This window comes from the organism of the source record quoted next, unplaced genomic scaffold (assembly GCF_019419815.1).
Source record: "Pyrus x bretschneideri cultivar Hongxiangsu unplaced genomic scaffold, Pyrus_bretschneideri_v1 Contig48, whole genome shotgun sequence".
NCBI classification, from domain to species: Eukaryota; Viridiplantae; Streptophyta; class Magnoliopsida; order Rosales; family Rosaceae; genus Pyrus; species Pyrus x bretschneideri.
The window spans coordinates 2,359,645-2,386,331 of record NW_025999785.1 but is presented as its reverse complement, the minus strand read 5'-3'; the positions used below and the strand labels follow the sequence as shown (position 1 = coordinate 2,386,331).

The following is a 26,687-nucleotide window of genomic DNA, read 5'->3' as shown; positions in this document are numbered from 1 at the left end:
GTATTGATAATTTAAGAAAATACAGGAGGTGAAAAGGAGAGTACGGAAACCACTTTTTTGTTAGAATGCGACAATGAAGAATAAATTGTAGCAATGGTCTTTCAACTTTAACCAAATTAGAGCAATATTCCTTCAACCAAAAATCTATTCACATTGGTCTCTCAACTCATCAAAACGTGTAGCTATGGTCTTTTCATCAACTTCTATCAGAACTCTGTCAAAATGAGTTATGTTGGAAGGACTATTGCTACAATGAGTTAAAATTGAGGAACCATTGCTCTAATTGAATAAAAGTTAAGGGACTGTTTCCGTAGTTGGATTAAAGTTGAGGGACCATTGATACAACTTTTCTTATTTGATTTTTATATTTACTCCTTAATTTAGCCTCATGTGCATGACACATGACTCATTTTGACTAAAGTTTTAACGGAGTTGACAAAAAAGACCATATATGCACGTTTTGATGAGTTTAGGGATCAATGGTAATGAATTTTTAGTTGAGGGATCATTGCTCCAATTAGGTTAAAGTTGAGAAACCATTGCTGCAATTTCCTCCACAATGAAAGCTAATATATAAGCTTGATAGCTTGCCCATGGACCATACACAAGGATAAAAGCACGAAAATTCTTGTCTATTTTAAACCTTATGAGTGATTTGGCAGTTGTGGTGCTTTTATAAAAACGAGCTTATGAAAAAAATCTGGAACATCAAATGTGTTTGGTAAAAAAAAAAATAAATAAATAAATTTAAAAACTGTTGTCAATGACAACAAAAAAGCAAAGAAAAGCAAGGTCTACTATGCTTCTAAAAATTTCTAAGCATAGTGAACAGTGGGCATTTAATAAAATTTTCAAATTACGAAGTATACCCTTGCATATTTTACAAAATAACAATCGTTGCCCATGCAATATTCCTTTTGATAATTATTATATCACATTAAATGTCATATTTAGTATTTAACGTATTCACATCAATTTTATATAAAAGTTTACAAAACACTCAGATACAGTTTTTTATTTTTTTTACAAGCACTTTTACAATAAAAACTTATCAAACGCTCAACAACTTTATTTTACAGCTGTTTATTCTCAAGCAGAAACCCTTTTTTTTTTTTTTTTAAACGTAACAATACCAAACTAGTAGAACTTACAAGCACATATATTAGGAAAAAGATTATCAGAATCTGCAACTCAAAATCTTGTAGTCAACATTCACAGCTTCCCGACGTGTTCTTTGAGAGTGTCGTAAAGAGTCTCGACAAGATTGAGCAGGAACCCATCCGAACCATGCTTTGCCATCAAGGAAACTGAAACAGGTAGGTTATCGCACATCCCTAGTGGTATACTCACCTGCAAATACGTAGAATTAAGTTACAAACTTTCGCAAGAAAACGATTGTAACATGTCGTATACAAACATGGAGAGGTAGAGATAGATGAGGGCTTAAAAACCTGGCAGAATCCGGAAACTACAGCAATGGATAGGAAGCTGAAAGCCCTGGCACGAAAACCGTCCAGTGTAGTAGGATCTGTTTGCAGCTTTGGTGGATCCCCTGGAACTGTAGGCATTGCGAGGACACCGAAATCCTGATGAGTAAATCAAAGAGATTGTCTTATGTATTCATTAGAGACAGTATGTATCATCCATTTCCTCTGCTAAAAGTTTCGTTTTAAGAGCAAAAGGAAGGAAGATGCTAACAAATAACAGTTTGTCAGTCTCTCTACTCTAACAAAATGAACTCATTTCATATGAAGCGACGGATTCCTAAAATGTACTTTGGCGTGTGCAAAGATGAGAGGGAGAGAGAGAGAGTACCCCGAGAAGGTCAGTAAGAGCAGCATGCAGTTCAGTCATCACGGAGTGACAAACATCGACATTTTCATCTGTTGACCGAACAATTGCCCATACACGTTCTGCTATCCCGGGGCCTAAGTCAGGTCTGACTGTACTAACCCATTCACCATGGTTGCTCTTGAATTCATAACTATTCAATCAACCAAATAATAAATTTGGAATTCATTATGAACGACAAATTTAATTTTTGTTAATCAAGATGAAGATGCAGAAATTATCACACTCATATTCAAGTCCACCAAATCAGCACCTTCCGAGAAGATGAAAGGCGGTTGATAGGGCTGCCAATGACGGTATAATGTACTCTTCACTAGGATTTCCTTTATCCAAGAAAGAGTTCAAGCTTGGAACTTTGTCCTTGACAACGTCCCCGAGGTTAGCATGTTTTATAACATGACCTGCATTTGCAGATATAACGAGTGAGTTTCTTCCTTTCATGTTATGAGCTTGTCCCCATCTCAGCAGGAGACCTAATTTAATTAAGCGAATGATTTTCAGGTAATAATTAATCTGTCTATTGAACTTAATGGCCCATTTGTGTCTTAAAACGCGGGGGAAATATAAATTGTACTCGATTCATGTCAATCAAAATACTTACAGCGATAGATGAAACAGATGAGTACGGTCAAATCACTTACCCCCAAATAACTTCTCAACTGAGTCAACAAGTGCTTGTTTCACTCGACTGCTTGGAACACTTGAAATCTGGAAACAGTCTTCTGCGATGATTAACTGAGTGGGTACGACAGGACCCGTATCAGGTAATTGGAGTAGCACTCGTCCAACTCTATTCAAAATCGCAGGATTCCTTGCAAACCATCCTATATCAGAAGTTAGTGTCAAAAGGATGGTTTCTGATTGCTTAGAGTGCTAGATAGATCATTTGCATAGGGAAATCTTTCGAAGTACTATATGTCCAAGTGCAGAAAAACTTAAACACAGAAGTGCCACGAGTAATAATCAACAAAGATGCAGAATGCATGGATGGCATATGAATCATTGAAGCGGAAGAAGTTAGCTACTTTCCAGAAGTAAAGAGAGATGTTTCCTGTTACATAAAATCAAGGGAAAAAAGCCGAAACATGACCTTTTTTTTTGTCACAACCAGAAATCTATTTCCAAAGCCAGTCTGCAATATAAAATGTCATTGATTTCTCACCCACTGTATCGAAACTTTGTGCCAGAGGAGTAACTCCAGAAGTAGAAATGACACCATGAGATGGCCGAAACCCAAAAATTCCACAATGCGAAGCAGGTACTCTTACACTTCCTCCAGTATCGGTTCCTGAAAAAGTAAGGGTCTTCTGCTTCAACATAAAGAAGCAACAAAAGCACGCAAGGAATAACTTACCTAAGGAAAAATCTGTGAGGCCTGCAGCTACGACAACAGCAGAACCGCTAGAAGAGCCTCCAGGCACCCTATCTGGTGCGCACGGATTTCTGGGTGTGCCGTAATGCTTGTTCTCTCCATTCATACTGCCAACAACACAACGCGAAATTCAAGGTCGTTTTCTGTCGAGTGATTTTCGAATGTACAAAATCATTATATAAATACTTTTACCATGAAAAGAGACTTGTAGCGATCAATCAGTTGTCAAAATTTTTGCAAACAAAACAGCAATGCAAGTTTAAGCATGTGTAGTAAGACAAGGCCTCTTTGCACTAACCAGCATGCCATTTCATCCATGACAGTTATACCAATACTTGTGGCACCTCCATTCAATATTGCCGAAACAGCCGGAGCTGTTGATTCAGCAGCCGGGTGAGTCCTCGCCCAATCAGGATTCCCAAACCCAGTCACACGTCCAGCCACATCAAATCTGCCTCCAAGTTCAAATTTCAGTGAACACAAAAATGTTTTGGCTTTTACACACACACACACATGAAAAAAACTGCACATTTCAACACCCTGAAGTTGATCATCATGGTTCCACAAGCACGCATAAAACCAGATAAGGCAGGAAGATTTATTTAAACGCTTCTCTGAAAAGCACTTCTCATCATAAGTGCTTTTGTAGGAAGTATTTTAACTTCAGTAGAAGCAAATCCACGACAAAGTTTCATTAAAAATTCAAGTGCTTCAGAACCAAAAAAAAAAAAAAATGAACTTTTTTTGCTGAAAGTGCTTTTAGTCATTCTCAAATGAAGAAACGCCCAATCACAGAAACAACACACAAAATTGGGTTCTTGAAGACAACTTATTCAACCCAAACCCGAAATCCGTAAATAAGCACAAAAGTATATGAACTTTAAGTATAACACTACAAAATTTAAAGCATCCACCAAATAGAAGAGTGATATAATTGAGGAAAATTTAAGAGAGTAGCTCTCACATGTCTTTAACAGCAAAGGTGAGGCCGCTCAGAGGAAGGTCATGTGACGAAGACGGCGGTTGAAGAAGAAATTTCTCCACGAAAGCTCCATGATCTGAGTCAATCGCCATCCCTCTCTGCCACTGCTGTCTCAGACAATCTCAGCCTCAGCAGCAGCTCCACACTTGACGACAGAAGTGAATAGCTCTCCACTCATCAATCATACGATGATCCTATTCAAATGCAAGGACAGATATTATTCCTTAAAAAAATCTGTTGTTGATAAGGTGGTCACTTCAGTCAGTGAGGGCAAAGTGGAAATTCTGGAGGTTGCTTAAGTCCTCACTGTGTTCCTTAGACATTGAGGATCGATACAAACGGTCATTGAATTTGTCTAACGTAAATTATTTTGCTCATTTTGTAGCAAATATTTCATTGAATTTGCTCAAAAACGCTTTAGGTTGAAAAATGAAGTTGCAATGCTTTCTAAGCTCCAACACTTAGGTTAAAACCTAAAATTTTTAACCTAAAAACAATTTTTCTGCGACAATCCTTCTATGTTAAATTTTTAGTCCGAAATTTTAAAGAATGGGGAGTCTCAAATTAAAATAAACAATTTTCTCATCTCATTCTCCAACATACCTTGAATATTATCCATTCCAATTTAATCTTGGAGGCCAAATAAGGAGTCTCGGATCGTGAGTTCGGAATAAATCTTAGTTTACCATCTATCAAGATTAGTATATCACATCAATGTAACTAATGAGACTAGAGCAGGGTTAGCTTATATATTTCAATCCATATCCATTTTTGTGCACCAAACATAAATATTAAACCAGCCGTAGATGGATTTTGATTGATCGACGAGTACAGGAGCCAGCTTATGAGACGGGACCGCGTGCTTTGCAGGAGCATAAGTAGGAGGGATTTTTCGGTGTACCCGGCACACCAAAAAAATTTGGTGTACCCTCACTCATAATGGTGAGGGTGCACCAAAAAAATTTGGTGCACCCTCACTTTTTGTACACCAAAAAAATTCTAATGAGTGAGGGTACACCAAAAAAATTTGGTGTACCCGGTACACCTAAAAATTTTCGCATAAGTAGGGCGCTTGGGTTTTGGTTGGTAACTACGCCGCTTACACGACAACACAGTTGTCAGTAGAGACTGCTATGGGGAAGCAGGCCCACTCTTCTTTGCCTACCGACCTTCATCGTTGACTATAGCCTTCAGACAAAAGTGAGATAGTTCGTGAAGGACGAGGATGTCTCCGGATCTTTTTGTGGGAATCTAGTGATCAATCAATTATATTCGTTTATTGTATATTGTACGGTCAATTTTTATTAAATACTACTTATATTCAATTTTAAATAAAAAATTCAAAATAATTTTTAACCGTACTATGTGCAATAAATGGATACAATTAATTGATCATCAGGATCCCAACAAAGAGGATCCAAAGAGGATCCTATTCTGTTCGTGAACTCTCAGCCAATTTTTAGTATAATATTTTAGAATATTGGCATAGAAATTGTGTCAAAGAAATGAGGTGGTGGAGAGTCCCACTTTTGAAGGATAAGGATCCTTTCTAGATCCTCTTTGTAGGGATCTAGATGATCAATCTATCATGTCTGTTCAGTGTATATTGTGCAGTCAGTTTTTATTGGGTATTGTTCATATAATTTTATATAAAAAAATTTAAAATGATTTATGACTGCACGATGTACGATAAACGGACACAATTGATTGATCATCCGATTCCCTACAAAGAGGATCTGGCTAGGATCCTAATTCACTTTTAATAGAGTCTCCTTAATATTTCTCATCCAAAAAATTAAATTACTAACATATAACGATAATGCAGACTTATAAATTAATTACTCATTGCTTTAGATGTTAATTTTTCTATAAAAAAAAAAAGGGGGAGTTTTAATGAAAAGCCCGCGGTATTGTTCACTTTAACGAAAAACCATATTTTTACACTAAAAAGTCAAACCTAGTATTATTCACTTTACCCTTTATTTTGTCCTTATCGTTAAACTCAAAGTTTTCAAACCATTTTCATTAGTTTTCCAATAAAATAATATGTGATTGAAATAAAATATCCATATAGTTAATCTTAATTGCATGAAAATCCTTCTCCACTCAACATCACATATACATTCTTCGATACTTTTGAAGCAAAACATCCACAAGGTCCACCACACAACTCACATTTCTACTCAGACCACTTCCTTTCCACTTATAATTTTGAAGGAAAACTAATGAAAATGACTTGAAAACTTTGAGTTTTAACGATAGTGACAAAATAAAAGGTAAAGTGAATAGTACCATGATTGACTTTTTAGTTTTAAAATGTGGTTTTTCGTTAAAGTAAACAACACTGTAGGCTTTTCGTTAAAACTCCCAAATTTTGGTTTATTTTTTTATTTGTGTTGTAATATAGATTGTGGATTAATCAACACTAATGAAATTGAGGTTCCACCATACAACCAATTGACAATATGAGAAGTAACCCAATATCATATAAGCACATAGCAAACCTTGTCCCTCATCGATGTGGAACAACTCTCAACACGCCCCCACACATGTGGCGGATTTTCAAGCCTACACGTGGACAACAACTGGGAAACGTGGAGCCTGCTCTGATACCATGATTAAATTGAGGTACCACCATAAAACCAATTGGTAATATGAGGAGTAGCCTAAGACCATATAAGCACATAGCAAATCTTGTCCCTCACCGATGTGGGACAAGTCTCAACAAACACATCCCAATATTACATAACTAAATTACTAATTATACTATCCAAGCATATGGAGTGGGATGAGGATCCTTTTTGCAGCCTTTTTGTAGAGATCCTAGAAATTCTCACATTTTAGCCGTTCATCGTATATTGTATGGTCAGTTTTTGTTATGTACTATTTGTGTTTAATTTTAAATAAATAAAATAAAATAATTTCTGACCACATGATGTACGATGAATGACTAAGATATGAGGATTCCTAGAATCTCTACAATTTGAATCCGGATGGGATCCAAATCCTATAGAGTGAATATTTTCTCCTCACAAGATAGATAGCAAACAAAAAAGCGGTGGGCTGATTTCTACACACTTCGTTGAATGTATGTAGTCTCTCTACTTTCTAGCCGTTGTATTGATAATTTAAAGACAAAATTAAGAAAGAAAATGCAGAAGTGAAAAGGAGAGTACCGAAACCACTTTCCTGTTAAAATGAGACAATGAGAACTAATATATAAGCTTGATAGCTAGCACATGAACCATACAGAAGGATAAAAGTAGGAAAATTCCTATCTATTTTAGACCTTATGGCTAGTTTGGAGTTGTGGTGCTTTTATAGAAAAATAGCTTATAAAAAAATTTGGAACATCAAGGATGGTTCGTAAAATAAAATAAAAAAATGCTTATTTAAAAAACTATTGTCAATGAAACAGAAAATCATAGAAAAGCAGAAACAAGGCCTACTATGCTTCTTAAAAAAATGTTATTTTTTTTTCTAACCATAGTGAACAATGACTATTTAATGAATTTTTCAAATGACAAATATATCCCCGCATATTCTACAAAATGACAATCGTTGCCCGTGCAATATTCTCTTTGGCAATTATTATATCACATTAAATGTTATATCCTTTTTTGTCATTTAACATATCCACATCAATTTTATATAAAACTTTACAAAACACTTAGATACTTTTTTTTTTTTTTTTTTTTTTTTACAAGCACTTTTACAAAAAGTTTACTAAAAGCCCAACAACTTTATTTTACAGCTGTTTATTCTCAAAATACAGCCGAAGATATCAAACTAGCAGAACTTACAAGGACATATATATCAGGAAGAGATTATCAGATCTGCAACTCAAAATCCTGTAGTCAACATTCACAATTTCCCGACGTATTCTTTGAGAGTGTCGTAAAGAGTCTCGACAAGATTGAGCAGGAACCCATCCGAACCATGCTTTGCCAGCAAGGAAACTGAAACAGGTAGGTTATCGTACATCCCTAGTGGTATAGTCACCTACAAATACGCAGAGATACGTTACAAACTTTCGCGAGATACTTGCAGTCAATGACGAAGAAGAAGATCGTAATGTGTCGTATACAAACATGGAGAAGGGGAGGGAGAGGTTGAGATAAATAAAGGGCTTAAAAACCTAGCAGAATCCGGAAACTACGACAATGGATAGGAAGCTGAAAGCCCTGGCACGAAAATTGTGAAGAGTAGTAGGATCTGTTTGCAGCTTTGGTGGATCCCCTGGAACTGTAAGCATTGCGAGGACACCGAAATCCTAATGAGTAAATCAAAGAGATTGTGTTACGTATTCATTAAAGACAGTATGTGTAACAACCCGCTCGGGATTTACAGAACAAAAAGGGTATTTTCGTATTTTCACTTTAGTTAGGTTTCTTTTGTTTAAAATAATGATTTTTGGGTCTTAAATGGTGTGCCCAAGGGGCCCACCCCCTGATTTTGTCCCTCGAGCCTCTCATCTCTCTCATTTCCCCCACACTTTCTTCCCTCACCCCTGGACCTTTACCTCCCCATGCATTCCCTCTTTGATCTCTCCCTCTTTTCTCGATTTCGTCACACAAGCAACAGCAACCCCAAACCAACATCACTGGACGTAGGAACCTCGGGAAAACTCAAGCAAACCTTCATGGAACCCCAACAGTGGTGGTGTCATTGTTCATCGTCTTCTCTGACGTGTTTCATGTTTTTTCGACGTTGGTAAGCTTCTCGAAATCCTTGGGTTGTGTTTTAGGGTTAGATTGAAGGTTGTTTTTAGTGGTGTATAGGTGTGAATCACAGAAAATAGCTCGGAGTTGCTTTTCCAAATTTTTCCAGCAAGCACAACCCCTTTCCAGCCAAAGCAAGGCGAGTTGGCCTGCGTGCAAGGTATCAATCTCTTCATCTCGCTGAGTACTACAACTTTCCTTTTTGTTTCACCCAATTTCGTTGAGTATTGAAGAAGTTATATCCATTTGAATCTTACCCAATTTCCGGCGACCTCCGCAGCTTTCAAGATGTTTTCCAGCAAAACCACGGCGAGTTAGCCATCTTGCGAGGTATCGTCCTCTTCGTCTCTTCGAGAACTATGATTTCTGTTTTTGAATCACTCGATTTTGTTGAGTATTTCTCGTCCGACTAAGGTCTTAATTCACTTTTATCAGAATCTCCTTAATATTTCTCGTCCGACAAATCAAATTACTAACATATAACAGAAATGCAAACTTATAAATTAATCGCTCATTGCCTTAGATGTTAACTTTTCTATAAAATAGTGAGTGATTGAAATAAAATATCCGTATAGTTAATCTTTATTGCATGAAAATCCTTCTCCACTCAACATCACATGTACATTCTTCGATACTTTCGAAGCAGGACACCCAAAAGGTCCACCACACAACTCGCATTTCTACTCGGACCACTTTCTTTTCACTTATAATTTTGGAGGAAAACTAATGAAAAAAATTTGAAAACTTTGAGTTTTAATGATTAAGACAAAATAAAGGATAACGTGAATAGTACCATGATTGACTTTTTAGTGTTAAAATATGATTTTTCTTTTAAAAAAATAATATCGTGACCTTTTCGTTAAAACTCTCAAATTTTGGTTTTTTTTTTTATTTGTATTGTAATTTAGATTGTGAATTAGTCAACACGTCTCAATATTACATAACTAAATTACTAATTATACTATCCAAGTATATGGAGTGGGATGAGGATCCTCTTCGAAGCCTTTTTGTAGAGATCCTAGGAATTCTTACATTTTAACCATTCATTGTACGTTGTACGGTCAGTTTTTGTTATGTATTATTTGTGTTTAATTTTAAATTAAAAAATCAAATAATTTTTGATCACACGTCCCAATCCCGATGGGATCCAAATCCTATTGAGTGAATATTTTCTCCTCACAAGATAGATAGCATACGAAAAAGCAGGTGATTTCTACACACTCCTTTGAATGTATGCAGTCTCTTACTTTCTGGTCGTTGTATCGATAGTTTAAGGACAAAATTAAGAAAGAAACTGCAAAAGTGAAAAGAAGAGTACCGAAACCACTTTCCTGATGAAATGAGACAATGAGAGCTAATATATACGCTTGATAGCTTGCTCATGAACCATACAGAAGGATAAAAGCAGGAACCTTAATATCTATTTTAGACCTTATGGCTAATTTGGAGTTGTGGTGCTTTTATAGAAAAATAGCTTATAAAAAAATTTGAAACATCAAATGTGTTTCGTAAAATTTAAAAAAAAAAAAAAAAAAAAGTGCTTATTTCAAAAATTATTGTCAATGACAGCAGAAAATCATAAAAAAGTAGAAACAAGGTCTACTATGCTTCTTTAAAAAAATGTTTTTTTTTTCCAACCATAGTGAACAGTGACCATTTAATGAAATTTTTAAATGGCCAATATATCCCCGCATATTTTACAAAATGACAATCGTTGCCCGTGCAATATTCTCGTTGGCAATTATTATATTACATTAAATGTTACATCATTTTTAGTCATTTAATATATTCACATCAATTTTATATAAAAGTTTTCAAAACACTCATATACTATTTTCTTTTTACAAGCACTTTTACAATAAAAGTTTAGCAAACGTTCAACAACTTTATTTTACAGCTGCTTATTCTCAAAATACAGAAGAAACAGTTTTTGTGAAAACATAACAATACCAAACTAGCAGAACTTACAAGGACATGCATATCAGGAAGAGATTATCAGATCTGCAACTCAAAATCCTGTAGTCAACATTCACAACTTCCCGACGTGTTCTTTGAGAGTGTCGCAAAGAGTCTCGACAAGATTGAGCAGGAACCCATCCGAACCATGCTTTGCCAGCAAGGAAACTGAAACAGGTAGGTTATCGTACATCCCTAGTGGTATAGTAACCTGCAAATACGTAGAAATACGTTACAAACTTTCGCAAGATACTTGCAGTCATTGACGAAGAAAAAGATCGTAATGTATCGTATACAAACATGGAGAGGGGAAGGAAGAGGTAGAGATAGATACAGGGCTTAAAAACCTGGCAGAATCCGGAAACTACGGCGATGGATAAGAAGCTGAAAGCCCTGGCACGAAAATTGTGCAGAGTAGTAGGATCTGTTTGCAGCTTTGGTGGATCCCCTGGAACTGTAGGCATTGCGAGGACACCGAAATCCTGATAAGTAAATCAAAGAGATTGTGTTACGTATTCATTAGAGACAGTATGTATCATCCATTTCTTCTGCTAAAAGTTTCGTTTTAAGAGCAAAAGGAAAGGAAGATGCTAACAAATAACAGTTAGTCAAAGATGTGAGAGAGAGAGAGAGAGAGAGAGAGAGAGAGAGAGAGAGAGAGAGAGAGAGAGAGAGAGTACCCCGAGAAGGTTAGTAAGGGCAGCACGCAATTCAGTCATCACGGAGTGACAAACATCGACATTTTCATCTGTTGACCGAACAGCTGCCCATATACGTTCTCCTATCCCGGGACCTAAGTCAGGTCTGACCGTACTAACCCATTCACCATGGTTTCTCTTGAATTCATACCTATCCTATCAACCAAATAATAAATTTGGAATTCATTATGAACGACAAATTTAATTTTTGTTAATCAAGATGAAGATGCAGAAATTATCACTCATATTCAAGTCCACCAAATCAGCACCTTTCAAGTAGACGATCGGCGGTTGATAGGGCTGCCAATGATGGTATAATGTACTCTTCACTTGGATTTCCTTTATCCAAGAAAGAGTTCAAGCTTGGAACTTTGTCCTTGACAACGTCCCCGAGGTTAGCATGTTTTATAACATGACCTGCATTTGCAGATATAACGAGCGAGCTGAGCTTCTTCTTTCCATGTTATGAGCTTGTCCCCTTCTCAGCAGGAGACCTAATTTAATTAAGTGAATGATGATTTTCAGGTAATAATCTGTCTACTGAATTTAATGGTCTATTTGTGTCTTAAAACGCGAGGGGAATTATAAATTGGTCTTGATTCATGTCAATCAAAATACTTACAGCGAGAGATGAAACAGATGAATACAGTCAAATCACTTACCCCCAAATACCTTCTCAACTGAGCCAACAAGTACTTGTTTCACTCGACTGCTTGGAACACTTGAAAACCGGAAACAGTCTTCTGCGATGATTAACTGAGTGGGTACGACAGGACCGGTATCAGGCAATTGGAGTAGCACTCGTCCAACTCTATTCAAAATCGCAGGATCCCTTGCAAACCATCCTATATCAGAAATTAGTGTCAAAAGGATGGTTTCCGATTGCTTAGAGTGCTAGATAGATCATTCGCATAGGTCAAGCTTTCGAAGTACTATATTTCCAATTGCAGAAAAACTTAAACACAGAAGTGTCATAAGTAATAATCAACAAAAATGCAGAATGCATGGATGGCATATGAATCATTAAAGCAGAAGAAGTTAGCTACTTTCTAGAAACAGAAATAGAGAGTTCCTGTTATATAAAATCGAGGGAAAACCGAAACATGACTTTTTTTTTTTGTCACAACCAAAAATCAATTTCCTAAGCCGGTCTGCAATATAAAATGTCATTGATTTCTCACCCACTGTATCGAAACTTTGTGCCAGAGGAGTAACTCCAGAAGTAGAAATGACACCATGAGATGGCCGAAAACCAAAAATTCCACAATATGAAGCAGGAACTCTTACACTTCCTCCAGTGTCGGTTCCTGAAAAGGTGAGGGTCTTGTGCTTCAACATAAAGAAGCAATAAAACAACAAAAGCACACAAGGAATAACTTACCTAAGGAAAAATCTGCTTGGCCTACAGCTACGGCAACAGCAGAACCACTAGAAGAGCCTCCAGGCACCCTATCTGGTGCGCACGGATTTCTGGGTGTGCCATAATGCTTGTTCTCTCCATTTATACTGCCAACAACACAATGCGAAATTCAAGGGCCTTTTCTGTCGAGTGATTTTTGAATGCACAAAATCATTGTTTAAATACTTTTACAACGAAAAGAGACTTGTAGCGATCAATCAGTTGTCAAAATTTTTGCAAACAAAACAATAATGCAAGTTTAAGCATGTGAAGTAAGATAAGGCCTCTTTGCACTAACCAGTATGCCATTTCATCCATGACAGTTATACCAATACTTGTCGCACCTCCATTTAATATTGCCGAAACAGCCGGAGCTGTTGATTCAGCAGCCGGGTGAGTCCTCGCCCAATCAGGATTCCCAAACCCAGTCACACGTCCAGCCACATCAAATCTGCCTCCAAGTTCAAATTTCAGTGAACACAAAAATGTTTTGGCTTTTACACACACACACACATGAAAAAAATTGCACAATTCAACACCCTGAAGTTCATCATCATGGTTCCACAAGCACACATAAAACCACACAAAGCAGGAAGATATATTTAAACGCTTCTCTGAAAAAGCACTTCTCATCATAAGTGCTTTTGCTGGCTGGAAGTATTTTTACTTTAGTAGAAGTAAATCCACCACAAAGTTTCATTAAAAATTCAAGTGCTTCATAAAATAAAATAAAAATATTCTCAAATGACGAAACGCCTAATCACAGAAACAACACACAAAATTGGGTTCTTGGAGAAAACTGATTCAACCCAAATCCGAAATCCGCAAATAAGCACAAAAGCATATGAATTTTAAGTATAACACTGCAAAATTTAAAGCATCAACCAAATAGAAGAGTGATATAATTGAGGAAAATTTAAGAGTAGCTCTCACATGTCTTTAACGGCAAAGGTGAGGCCGCTCAGAGGAAGGTCATGTGATGAAGACGGCGGTCGGAGAAGGAATTTCTCCACGAAAGCTCCATGATCTGAGTCTATCGCCATCTCTCACAGACAATCTCAGCCTCAGCAGCAGCTCCACATTTGACGACAGAAGTGAATAGCTCTCCACTCATCAATCATACGACGATCCTATTCAAATGCAAGGACAGATACTATTCCTTAAAAATATCTGTTTTTGATAAGGTGGTCACTTCAGTCACCGAGGGCAAAGTGGAAATTTTGAGGTTGCTTAAGTCCTCACTATGGTCCTCATATGTTGAGAATCGATACAAGTAGTCCTTGAATTTGTCCATTATAAATTATTTTGCTCATTTCATAAAAAACTGTCAATATCCTCTTTAAGTAGAGAAGTTGATTTGACAAAATACCCGCAAAAAGAAGAACAATTCAAAGACCATTTCTATCGATTTTTATTGTCAAGACCAAAGCAAGTAGAATATTGTGAATTTCTTAGCTTATGGATCCAACGCAAGTAGACAATGTATTATCACTGAAACAAAATTTCAAGTGGCAGCTCCATACATATGTAGACGAACTTTCATTCGCTGCTGTCGGAATAAAAAAATATGTATAAAAAAGGGATCACAGGTCTGTGCACGGCGAGTTCGACCTCTGCTGGCTCTGTAGTTGCTCCCGGAGCACTCCAACCTAAGCGTTGCATGCACACAGCAGCGTATGCTTCAATGTTCAAACCTGAAGCAAGAAATAGTTCCACCTCGTTTACAAACCGATTGGTTCTTGCTGCCAGGAAAGGCCCTGCTGCATCAGAGGTTGATTCTTGAAATTCTCTTTGTTTTTCTTCAGGTGCTGTCGTTCGACCTTTTTGTTCATCCCTTGAAAATGCATGGTCCAGGTAAAAGTTCAGACAAAGAGTTCATTGAAATTTTGCACGTTAAGCGCTTCAATGTTGTTCTTTCTCATATCTTGTCCTAAAGAACTCAAAAGATGGGAACTAAACTTCGGAACGTTATTCGATTTTTCAATTGAATATCTAGGGAGTAACACATATCACCTCGTCAGGGATGAATTAATCACGCCATGTATCTGGTGCATGACGATGTCAATGTAAGAAACCTAATTGGACTAAACTAAATTGTATAAGGAAGAAATGCAGTTGCCAATTGTACAAACTGGTGGGAGTTGTAAACGTGTAAAACTGCTTCCTATAATCAAGGAATATGTGGTGATTGTGATCACAAAACAACTTGCAATCTGAAACTGCAAATAACGGTAAAGAACCAACACTCCACGATAGATGGAAGTTGGCAAAGGTTATACTTATAAAAAGGACTCCCTGCTCACAAAGAAAATGTTCTGTAATCAGGGTTCTATCACCATTGGAACATAAGGTCTTGAGTGAGTAGAAGAACTCTTACGTGTTTCCAGTAAACACACCCTGCACCAGGTTTTTCAGTTGGTGTTGATGCTGTCTTTGTTGCTGGGCAGATGGGTTCTCATGTATGGTCGATCTCTTTTTAATGCCAACTCTTGTAATGTTATATGTAAGATATGTTGTTTGTGATCCTTGTTGAAGACTAACCATTTATAGTTCCTACAGTCAACACCTACCTTCTACAAGTAGCAAAAGAAGAAAGTTAGCTATAAAGAGTCACCCGAATAACTATAACACGCATGTTCTGCTGTGGTCGTCATAGATAAAGAAAGACCACATGCACAATTTTATGATTTAGCTAATTGGACTAGGTGATCAAGTTCATTGCCAAGCCAAAGAAAAAAAAAAATGAAACTCTATAGGATGTTGAAATGTCCTCGTCTCACCACGAGAGAAAATTTATGCAGAAGAAGTCAAGACCTGCATCAGAGCTTGGATTTCCCTTCTCAACCAACTTTGGAGCCAGCGGTTTGGCTGAAGGTACTTGCGGGACTTCCAAAACCTTGGTACGTCAAATATGTCACTTAAGAAACCTAATTAAGAAACAAAGTTAACCAACTGGAAGGCATGAAAACAGTGACGGCGTTTCTCAGGGATATAAAATGAGAAACAACACAACCAATAAAATGACCAGAAGCACAAAACCTGGTTCAGTGGGTATCGTTTGGTATGCAGACGGGACGGAACGGAATGGGACGGGACGGGACAGGACGGGACAAGACGGAACGGAACGGAGCGGGAGCAAAGATGCCCTCGGATGGAAACAAGGAGGAAGAAGAATGAGACGGAGATGTTATAATTTTGTGTTCCACGGATGCGGAACGAGTCGTTCCAGGGGGTGAGGTGGAACGAAAATTCACCCAAAACTCGTCCCGTGGAATAGCTCGTTCCACCCGTTTTAGGCGCACCAAACGTGGGACAGAACGCCTTGTCCCACTCTGTTCCATCCCGTCCCACATACCAAACGTTATAACACTGCAATCTATACTTGTGCTCCCTTGATAAGAAAAACTGCAGATACCATTAACGAAAAACGATTTACAGGGAGATGTTACACATTTTCGAAAACGATTTACAAAATTTTATTTTTCAGGCCCATCCACCCTTGTTTTTCCTCCCTCCAGGAATTTCAGTGGCAGAGATTTCGTGATGACGATTATGTTAGACGAAGTCAACGTTAAGCTGCTATCACCGCATCTTCAGGAGTTTGATTTACTTCAAACTCTTATCCTTTCAGCCATTCCTAGTTTATAGGATTTGTTTTCAAATATCTGATGTAATCTAGGCTGCGCATGTAATCCTTATAGCTTTCTATTTGTATTTTTAAACTTTCAAAACTTCCTTGTATCTAGGGGTTTCAAACCCATGCTGTAACGTTGAGATGATTATAAATACGTGCATCTCAGTTTTGATGGGTATGCAATTGAAGTGGAACTCTCAGCTTTCTTTAAGTTTTACAGAGGATTGGTGGTAAAAGTTGTTATGTTGGAGGCTTCTCCTTTTAGTATAAATGTCATTACTCTTCTTTTATTGCAATTTATCTATGCTTTGACATCACTTGATATGAGTTCAATCCCACTCACTACGCAGTCTAAATTGATCACTTTTATGTTTTAATTTATTCACATTTTCCATATCATTACACATTATATCTTCGTCACCTTCTAAGTGTTGGCCAGCACATCACAATTCGGGTGTCTGCGTGGATACTCTACGTCGGGGTGTGTCAAAACGGCAACATATAAAAGCTACCAATTTTTTATCTGTAAAATGTCATTAATATAAGTAATGACAAATCATGGGTTTTATTTAAATATAGTTTATCTTAATGACAAATCATGTCATTATTTTTATATAAGTATAATTTTTTTTTTTAATTTTCAATCCCACAAATCATGGATTTTATTTAAAATCTCATTAATATAAGTAATTGTAATAACCTATATAGAAATGAATTATTGTATTAATTTCAGAGACTTCAATAAAAAAACTGAAAACCAACAGGTTTCAATCAAAGAACGTTAATAAATAGGAACCGCATCCAAAGTCACCTTAATACTATCCAAGTATATGGAGTGGGTATTTTCTCCTCATAAGATAGACAGTATACGAAAAGCGGTGGAGTGGTTTCTACTCTCATTTGGACATATGCAATCTCTTTAATTTCTAGCCATTGTATTGATAATTTAAGGACAAAATCAAGAAAGAAAATACAGGAGGTGAAAAGGAGAGTACGGAAACCACTTTTCTGTTAAAATGCGACAATGAAGAATAAATTGTAACAATGATCTCTCAACTTTAACCAAATTAGAACAATGTTCCTTCAACCAAAAATCCATTCACATTGGTCCCTCAACTCATCAAAACGTATAGCTATGGTCCTTTTCGTCAACTTCTATCAAAACTCTGTCAAAATGAGTTATGTTGGAAGGACCATTGCTATAATGGGTTAAAGTTGAAGAAGCATTGCTACAATAGGTTAAAGTTGAAGGAGCATTGATACAATGAGTTAAAGTTGAGGGACCATTGTTCTAATTGAATTAAAGTTGAGAGACCATTTCCTTAGTTGGATTAAAGTTGAGGAACCATTAATACAATTTTTCTTATTCGATTTTTTATATTTGCCCCTTAATTTATCTTCACGTGCATGACATGTGACTCATTTTTAATGAAGTTCTAATGGAGTTGACAAAAAAGACCATATCTGCACGTTTTGATGAGTTTAGGGACCAGTGGTAATGAACTTTTAGTTGAGAGACCATTGCTCCAATTAGGTTAAAGTTGACAAATCATTATTGCAATTTCCTCCACAATGAAAGCTAATATATAAGCTTGATAGCTTGCTCATGGACCATACACAAGGATAAAGCAGGAAATTTCTTCTCTATTTTAAACCTTATGAGTGATTTGGCTGTTGTGGTGCTTTTATAAAAAACAGCTTATGAAAAAAATCTGGAACATCAAATGTGTTTGGTAAAGAAAAAAAAAAAGTTTATTTAAAAAATTGTTGTCAATGACAACAAAAAAGCAAAGAAAAGCAAGGTCTACTATGCTTCTAAAAATTTCTAAGCATAGTGAACAGTGGGCATTTAATGAAATTTTCAAATTACGAAGTATACCCCTGCATATTTTACAAAATAACAATCGTTGCCCGTGCAGTATTCCTTTTGATAATTATTATATCACATTAAATGTCATATCATTTTTAGTATTTAACATATTCACGTCAAATTTATATAAAGGTTTACAAAACACTCAGATACTGTTTTTTTTTTTTTTTACAAGCATTTTTACAATAAAAGTTTATCAAACGCTCAACAACTTTATTTTACAACTGTTTATTCTCAAAACACAGCAGAAACCTTTTTTTTTTTTAAACATAACAGTACCAAATTAGCAGAGCTTACCAGCAAATATATTAGGAAAGGATTATCAGAATCTGCAACTCAAAATCTTGTAGTCAACATTCACAACTTCCCGAAGTGTTCTTTAAGAGTGTCGTGAAGAGTCTCCACAAGATTGAGCAGGAACCCATCTGAGCCATGCTTTGCCAGCAAGGAAACTGAAACAGGTAGGTTATCGCACATCCCTAATGGTATACTCACCTGCAAATATGTAGAAATAAGTTACAAACTTTCGCAAGAAAAAGATCGTAACATGTCGTATACGAACATGGAGAGGGGGACGGAAAGGTAGAGATAGATAAGGGCTTAAAAACCTGGCAGAATCCGGAAACTACGACAATGGATAGGAAGCTGAAAGCCTGGCACGAAAACCGTCCAGTGTAGTAGGATCTGTTTGCAGCTTTGGTGGATCCCCTGGAACTGTAGGCATTGCGAGGACACCGAAATCCTGATGAGTAAATCAAAGAGATTGTGTTACGTATTCATTAGAGACAGTATGTATCATCCATTTCTTCGGCTAAAAGTTTTGTTTTAAGAGCAAACTTTGTCCCTTACCGATACGGGACAACTCTCAACAATGTGTATGTGTGGTATCTCGCTGGAGAGGAGAACATCGAGAGAAAGAGAGAGAACTGGGAGTGAGTGGGGAGAGAAGAGAGGGAAGTGAGGGAAAGAAAGAAAGAGTTATAAAAATCAAAAAAAGAAAGAAAAGAGGAAGGGAATCGGGGGACAAATCAGGAGCTGGGCCCCTTGGGCTCACCAATTAAGATCCAAAAACCAATTTCAAAATAAAAAGATCTAGCCCAAAATGAAATTTCACGAAAATACCCCATTCATTCCTATAAAATCGAGTCGGGTTGTTACAGATTTGAGGTTGTCGTGCCTTTATAAAAAACATCTTATGAAAAAATCTGGAACATTAAATGTGTTTGGTAAAGAAAAAAAGTGCTTGCTTAAAAAACTGATGTCAATGACAACACAAAAGCAAAGAAAGGCAGAAGCAAGGTCTACCATGCCTTTAAAAATTTCTAAGCATAGTGAACAGTGGGCATTTAAATTTTCAAATGACAAGTATACCCCTACATATTTTACAAAATAAGAATGTTGCATGTGGAGTATTCTCTTTGACAATTACTATATCACATTAAATGTCATATCATTTTTAGTATTTAACATATTCACATCAATTTTATATAAAATTTTACAAAACACTCGGATACCTTCTTTTTTTTTTTTTTTTTTTTTTTTACAAGCACATTTACAATAAAACACAGCAGAAGCAGTTTTTTTTTTTTTTTTTTTTTTTTTTAAACAAAACAATAACAAACTAGCAGAATTTATTTGCACATGTATTAGGAAAAGATTATCAGAATCTGCAGCTCAAAATCTTGTAGTCAAGATTCACAACTTCCCGACCTGTTCTTTGAGAGTGTCGTAAAGAGTCTCCACAAGATTGAGCAGGAACCCATCCGAACCATGCTTTGCCAGCAAGGAAACCGAAACAGGTAGGTTATTGCACATCCCTAGTGGTATACTCACCTGCAAATACGTAGAAATAAGTTACAAACTTTCGCAAGATACTTGCAGTCAATGACAAAGAAAAAGATCGTAATGTGTTGTATACAAACATGGAGAGAGGGAGGAAGAGGTAGAGATAGATAGAGGGCTTAAAAACCTGGCAGAATCCGGAAACTACGGCAATGGATAGGAAGCTGAAAGCCCTGGCACGAAAAGCTCCCAGTGTAGTAGGATCTGTTTGCAGCTTTGGTGGATCCCCTGGAACTGTAGGCATTGCGAGGACACCGAAATCCTGATGAGTAAATCAAAGAGATTATGTTACGTATTCATAAGAGACAGAATGTATCATCCATTTCTTCTGCTAAAAGTTTCATTTTAAGAGCAAAAGGAAGGAAGATGCCGAACTCATTTGATATGAAGTGACGGATTCCTAAAATGAACTTTGGCATGTGCAAAGAGGGGAGAGAGAGAGAGAGAGAGAGAGAGAGAGAGAGAGAGAGAGTACCCCGAGAAGGTCAGTAAGAGCAGCACGCAATTCAGTCATCACGGAGTGAATAACATCGACATTTTCATCTGTTGACCGAACAACTGCCCATATACGTTCTGCTATCCCGGGACCTAAGTCAGGTCTGACTGTCCTAACCCATTCACCATGGTTGCTCTTTAATTCATACCTGTTCTATCAACCAAATAATAAATTTGGAATTCATACAAATTTAATTTTTGTTAATCAAGATGAAGATGCAGAAATTATCACTCATATTCAAGTCTACCAAATCAGCACCTTACGAGAAGACGATTGGCAGTTGATAGGGCTGCCAATGATGGTATAATGTACTCTTCACTTGGATTTCCTTTATCCAAGAAAGAGTTCAAGCTTGGAACTTTGTCCTTGACAACGTCCCCGAGGTTAGCATGTTTTATAACATGACCTGCATTTGCAGATATAACAAGTGAGCTTCTTCTTTCCATGTTATGAGCTTGTCCCTATCTCAGCAGGAGACCTAATTTAATAAAGAGAATGATGATTTTCAGGTAATTATCTCTCCACTGAATTTAATGGCCTATTTGTGTCTTAAAACGCAGGGAATTATAAATTAGACTCGATTCATATCAATCAAAATACTTACAGGGAGAGATGAAACAGATGAATACGGTCAAATCACTTACCCCCAAATAACTTCTCAACTGAGTCAACAAGTACTTGTTTCACTCGACTGCTTGGAACACTTGAAATCTGGAAACAGTCATCTGCGATGATTAACTGAGTGGGTACGACAGGACCCGTATCAGGCAATTGGAGTAACACTCGTCCAACTCTATTCAAAATCGTAGGATTCCTTGCAAACCATCCTATATCAGAAGTTAGTGTCAAAGGGATGGTTTCCGATTGCTTAGAGTGCTAGATAGATCATTTGAATAGGTAAAGCTTTCGAAGTACTATATTTCCAATTGCAGAAAAACTTAAACACATAAGTGTCACGAGTAATCAACAAGGATGCAGAATGCATGGATGGCATATGAATCATTGAAGCGGAAGAAGTTAGCTACTTTCTAGAAATAAAGAGAGAGATATTTCCTGTTACATAAAATCGAGGGAAAAAAACCGAAACATGACCTTTTTTTTGTCACAACCAGAAATCCATTTCCTAAGCCAGTCTGCAATATAAAATGTCATTGATTTCTTACCCACTGTATCGAAACTTTGTGCCAGAGGAGTAACTCCAGAAGTAGAAATGACACCATGAGATGGCCGAAACCCAAAAATTCCACAATACGAAGCAGGAATTCTTACACTTCCTCCAGTGTCGGTTCCTGAAAAAGTGAGGGTCTTGTGCTTCAACATAAAGAAGCAAGAAAACAACAAAAGCACACTAGGAATAACTTGCCTAAGGAAAAATCTGCGAGGCCTGCAGCTACGACAACAGCAGAACCGCTAGAAGAGCCTCCAGGCACCCTATCTGGTGCGCACGGATTTCTGGGTGTGCCATAATGCTTGTTCTCTCCACTTATACTGCCAACAACACAATGCGAAATTCAAGGGTCTTTTCTGTCGAGTGATTTTCGAATGCACAAAATCATTGTTTAAATACCAGTATGCCATTTCATCCATGACAGTTATACCAATACTTGTGGCACCTCCACTCAATATTGCCGAAACAGCCGGAGCTGTTGATTCAGCAGCCGGGTGAGTCCTCGCCCAATCAGGATTCCCAAACCCAGTCACACGTCCAGCCACATCAAATCTGCCTCCAAGTTCAAATTTCAGCGAACAAAAAAATGTTTTGGCTTTTACACACACACACATGAAAAAAAATGCACAATTCAACACCCTGAAGTGCATCATTATGGTTCCACAAGCACGCAAAAAACCACACAAAGCAGGAAGATTTATTAAAACGCTTCTCTGAAATAGCACTTCTCATCATAAGTGCTTTTGTTGGAAGTATTTTAACTTTAGTAGAAACAAATCCACCACAAAGTTTCATTAAAAATTCAAGTACTTCAGAAAAGAAGAAAAAAACATTTGAACTTTTTTTCTGAAAGTGCTTTTAGTCATTCTCAAATGAAGAAACGCCCAATCACAGAAACAACACACAAAATTGGGTTCTTGGAGAAAACTGATTGAACCCAAATCCGAAATTCGCAAATAAGCACAAAAGCATATGAATTTCAAATATAATACTACATACTTTGAAGCATCCACCAAATAGAAGAGTGATATAATTGAGGAAAATTTAAGAGAGTAGCTCTCACATGTCTTTAACAGCAAAGGTGAGGCCGCTTAGAGGAAGGTCATGTGACGAAGACGGCGGTCGAAGAAGGAATTTCTCCACGAAAGCTCCATGATCTGAGTCCATCGCCATCTCCCTCTGCCACTGCCGTCTCAGACAATTTCAGCCTCAGTACTGGCTGTGACGACCCGTAACGTATATTTTTCTGAAAGAAAGGGCATTCTGGTAATTTCACAGGTGGGGGATATTTTACCACTTTTGAACCACTTCATGGATGACATGTGGCACCTCTATTTGGTGCCTCTTTCCTTTCTGTCCTCCCGTGCTCTCTCACTCTGGAAACACCTCTCCCTCTTATATCTTGAGAATGAGTTCCACGATAATGGAATAATGGCTCTTGTATGAGATTATAAGTTGTTAAGTTATTTATCATATTGTAAATTAATTTTATGGTAAAATCTTAATTTTTTTCATAATGTCAAAACAGATTATTCTAAATATGAAGTATAATGACCACACATAATTTACGTTATTCTATTGTGTTATCTACGTGCTAATTTTAAAAATTCGCTATATGTGAAATGATATGTTAAGAATGAGTTTCACGGGACAAGGACTTTTGCATGAGCTTGTATTTGAATTAAATTACTTCTCATATCCAATTGGTTCTACGTGAAACCAACCTTTTTTATCTCTCTCGGTGCTCACCTCTCCGGCGAGATCACACACACACATACACACTCATACGTACATACGCACAACCATCACGAGGATACCACCATCACCCCCTGGACTCCCTTTTATCCCTCTCACCTTCCCAAGCTCCCACCCTCTCTTTCTCGGCACTGCACAGTTACTGTGCACGAGTTCTTTTTGACGAGGTAAGCACCCTAGACCCCTATAAATTATGTTAGAGTAGATTAGGTGTTTTGAGACATTTTGGAGTGGTTTGGACGCAGAACTGTTGGGGAAATACATTTCCCAGTTTTTCCAGCGAGTGACCGTGAGTTTCAGTCCATTTTTCGGCCCATCCCGACGTCAACGTCGCTCCATGTTGGTAAGACTCGAACCCTTACTCTTTGTTCTTCATTTTGGATTTTGAATGAAGGTTTTTGGTTAAGGCTTGAGCCCGGATCGGAACCGGGGAAGGTTTCCCGGCGAAAACCCCAAATCCGGTGTTCTTTTTCTTGTTTTCCGGACGGCATGTGAAGGAATTGGGCCAATTTGGCCCTAACCCAATTGGGAGCCCATTCTAATAGGCATTCTAAACCCGGGCCCAGGTTTAAATCCAATAGGTTGGCTGGCCCAACCCACTACCCTATTGAACCAACCCCATCTGTAAAACTAATGAATTAAACCCAAACATATAAAACCCATTAAATTGGCCCAACCTATTTAACTAAAGCTCAACTTACTAACCCATTAACCCAAAACGCTAACCGAACCAAACCCGAAGCTCAACCCGGATGAGACCCATCAGACCTGACCCGTTGATTTTTTGGTCAACCTGGACAGTTCATCGTTCACGGGTCAACTTTAAAAGTTGATTTTGACTCCGTTTGACTTCTTGGATTTCGGACGAGACCACTCCTAGTATAATTCCTACGTCCTGATTTCAACCTCACGCTCCGTTTTCCCAAATTCCAACTTTTTAGTACAGTTTTATTAAATGTAATGTAATCTCTTTATGTTTAGATGCATCCGTTAAAAGTGATCAAGCCCATCCTAGTACGAGCAGCCCTCCTGTAATAGAATATAGTTAATGGACCCCTTCTCAACATATACATTTTTATAAAATATTAGCCTAGCATGCATTTAATGCATTTTATATTATGTTTTCCGGATTTCTATAATTTTGGTTTATATAGAATTCATGATTTTATTAAGTTGCTTTACGAAATATTATGATTTATTGAAATTATGTTTTTACTAGCGGATATGAATCATTGGAATTGCATATATGAAACTCTTTGAATTTACGAATATGTTTTATATACGATTTATGAAATGAGATTTCGAACCCTTGAGTTTCGGTGATTTGGCTTGAAATTTTGAGATATGTTTTCGATACTTATCTAGTGGGTTATCATAGAGCACATCTGCACACCACGAGTATTGTCTATGGCCATAGGACACAGATGATGGAGGAGTGAGATATGATATATTATATATACCCCCAGCTTCACTGCCAAAAACGGTGTCGGACAGCTTCACTAGCCACGGCTAGTGTCGGTGTGGATATATGCTATTTTATACAGCTTCACCTACGGGTGATGGACAAGTTATTCAGCTTCACCTTCGGATGATGGATAGGTTATACAGCTTCACTTTCGGGTGATGGACAGGTATTGCCTTCGGGCGACTATGATACCCCTAGTTGAGTACAGCACAGATATGATTTACTATGTTTCACAAATGTTTTACACTACATGCTAGGGTTTTTCATAAAACCTACTATGTAGTATTATATATATGTTTTCAAAACAAGGGGCTATTATGTTCTAAAATAAACTGGTTTTCGTACTATTAGTATTATTGTAAATTATGGTCCAATCACCTTTTCTGTTTTTGCACCCCCTCAGAACATAGTGAAGAAGAGTATGACCTGAGCTTCGAGGCTTTTCCATACCAAGGACTATATTTTCTTTCATCTATGTATGGCTCTTCTTGACTCTTGTAATTTGACGCTCATCCTTCCTTTGTACTTTACTTAGTGGTATGCTCTGGACGTATTGTATCTTTACTTCGGACTTGTATTCGTTGATTTTCCTATTTCATTCATGGGAGTTTTGCATCATCACCTTGTCATTTAGCATTCATATTTTCATATTATTTCCGTTTGTTATTCAAATTTGAATTTGCAGATTCTTACATATTCCTATTTGTTCCTTGCTATTCGGGTTTATTCCTACACTTAGGATTTTCATCACTCCTGAATGTAGGTATGCACATGTCATCCACGTGTCATTAGGATAATTGGGTTGTGACGTGTCAGCGGCTCCACATTTGACGACAGAAGTGAATAGCTCTCCATTCATCAATCATACGATGATCCTATTCAAATGCAAGGACATATATTATTCCTTAAAAAAATCTGGTGTTGATAAGGTGGTCACTTCAGTCAGTGGGGCCAAAGTGGAAAATCTGGAGGTTGCTTAAGTCCTCACTGTGGTCTTAGACATTGAGGATCGATACAATTACAAGTGGTCATTGAATTTATCCAATGTAAATTATTTTGTTCATTTTGTAAAAAAAATCTATCAATATCCTTGTTAAGTAGAGAGGTTGATTTGACAAAATACCCTTAAAAATATCGAGTGGCAGTTCCATAGATACGCAGACGAAAGTTCATTCCCTGCAGTCGGAATCATAAAATATGTGCTCAGCGAGTTCCACCTCTGTTGGCTCTGTAGTTACTCTGCGTTGCATGCACACAGTATTCCTTTTGATAATTATTATATTATATTAAATGTCATATCATTTTTAGTATTTAACATATTCACGGCAATTTTATATAAAACTTTACAAAACAATTAGATACTTTTTTTTTATTTTTTATTTTTATTACAAGTACTTTTACAATAAAGGTTTATCAAATCGTCAACAACTTTATTTTACAATTGTTTATTCTCAAAACACAGCAGAAACGTTTTTTTT

General features: G+C 37.1%; 4 protein-coding genes across 12 annotated transcripts; all 4 read right to left on the bottom strand.

Moving 5' to 3' along the window:
* Positions 1–949: 949 nt before the first annotated feature.
* LOC103941918 (amidase 1) lies at positions 950–4,348 on the bottom strand. 2 transcript variants are annotated; one of them, XM_009352119.3, is made up of 9 exons: positions 4,188–4,348; positions 3,522–3,674; positions 3,206–3,330; positions 3,014–3,139; positions 2,493–2,675; positions 2,105–2,252; positions 1,816–1,984; positions 1,452–1,586; positions 950–1,350 (listed from the first exon to the last, which is right to left on the bottom strand). In XM_009352119.3, the coding sequence occupies exons 1-9, from the start codon at positions 4,295–4,297 to the stop codon at positions 1,213–1,215; spliced, it is 1,287 nt and encodes a 428-aa protein (XP_009350394.2). In that variant the 5' UTR covers positions 4,298–4,348; the 3' UTR covers positions 950–1,212. The 2 variants fall into 2 exon arrangements, with proteins under 2 accessions (XP_009350394.2, XP_048424165.1); XM_048568208.1 differs by lacking the exon at positions 3,522–3,674 and having other exon boundaries at positions 4,188–4,336.
* A 3,725-nt stretch (positions 4,349–8,073) lies between these two features.
* LOC103941511 (amidase 1-like) lies at positions 8,074–23,213 on the bottom strand. Of its 6 annotated transcripts, none has more exons than XM_048568199.1 (12): positions 23,053–23,213; positions 22,389–22,541; positions 22,185–22,309; positions 21,985–22,110; positions 21,466–21,648; positions 21,080–21,227; positions 20,801–20,969; positions 20,453–20,587; positions 20,194–20,316; positions 19,333–19,409; positions 19,092–19,225; positions 8,074–8,207 (listed from the first exon to the last, which is right to left on the bottom strand). In XM_048568199.1, the coding sequence occupies exons 1-12, from the start codon at positions 23,160–23,162 to the stop codon at positions 8,179–8,181; spliced, it is 1,512 nt and encodes a 503-aa protein (XP_048424156.1). In that variant the 5' UTR covers positions 23,163–23,213; the 3' UTR covers positions 8,074–8,178. The 6 variants fall into 6 exon arrangements, with proteins under 6 accessions (XP_048424156.1, XP_048424157.1, XP_048424155.1 ...); XM_048568198.1 differs by lacking the exon at positions 8,074–8,207 and adding an exon at positions 18,629–18,978; XM_048568200.1 differs by lacking the exon at positions 19,333–19,409 and having other exon boundaries at positions 8,079–8,207; positions 23,053–23,212.
* On the bottom strand, positions 10,725–14,063 carry LOC103941917 (amidase 1-like). Of its 3 annotated transcripts, none has more exons than XM_048568205.1 (9): positions 13,913–14,063; positions 13,278–13,430; positions 12,962–13,086; positions 12,762–12,887; positions 12,243–12,425; positions 11,850–11,997; positions 11,563–11,731; positions 11,177–11,364; positions 10,725–11,093 (listed from the first exon to the last, which is right to left on the bottom strand). In XM_048568205.1, the coding sequence occupies exons 1-9, from the start codon at positions 14,020–14,022 to the stop codon at positions 11,078–11,080; spliced, it is 1,218 nt and encodes a 405-aa protein (XP_048424162.1). In that variant the 5' UTR covers positions 14,023–14,063; the 3' UTR covers positions 10,725–11,077. The 3 variants fall into 3 exon arrangements, with proteins under 3 accessions (XP_048424162.1, XP_048424163.1, XP_048424161.1); XM_048568206.1 differs by having other exon boundaries at positions 11,217–11,364; XM_048568204.1 differs by having other exon boundaries at positions 11,230–11,364.
* Positions 14,470–16,740, bottom strand: LOC108866743. The gene is made up of 4 exons (XM_048568519.1): positions 16,737–16,740; positions 15,794–15,906; positions 14,993–15,054; positions 14,470–14,813 (listed from the first exon to the last, which is right to left on the bottom strand). Exons 1-4 carry the CDS (start codon positions 16,738–16,740, stop codon positions 14,519–14,521), a joined length of 474 nt encoding a protein of 157 aa, XP_048424476.1. The 3' UTR covers positions 14,470–14,518.
* Positions 23,214–26,687: the final 3,474 nt, after the last annotated feature.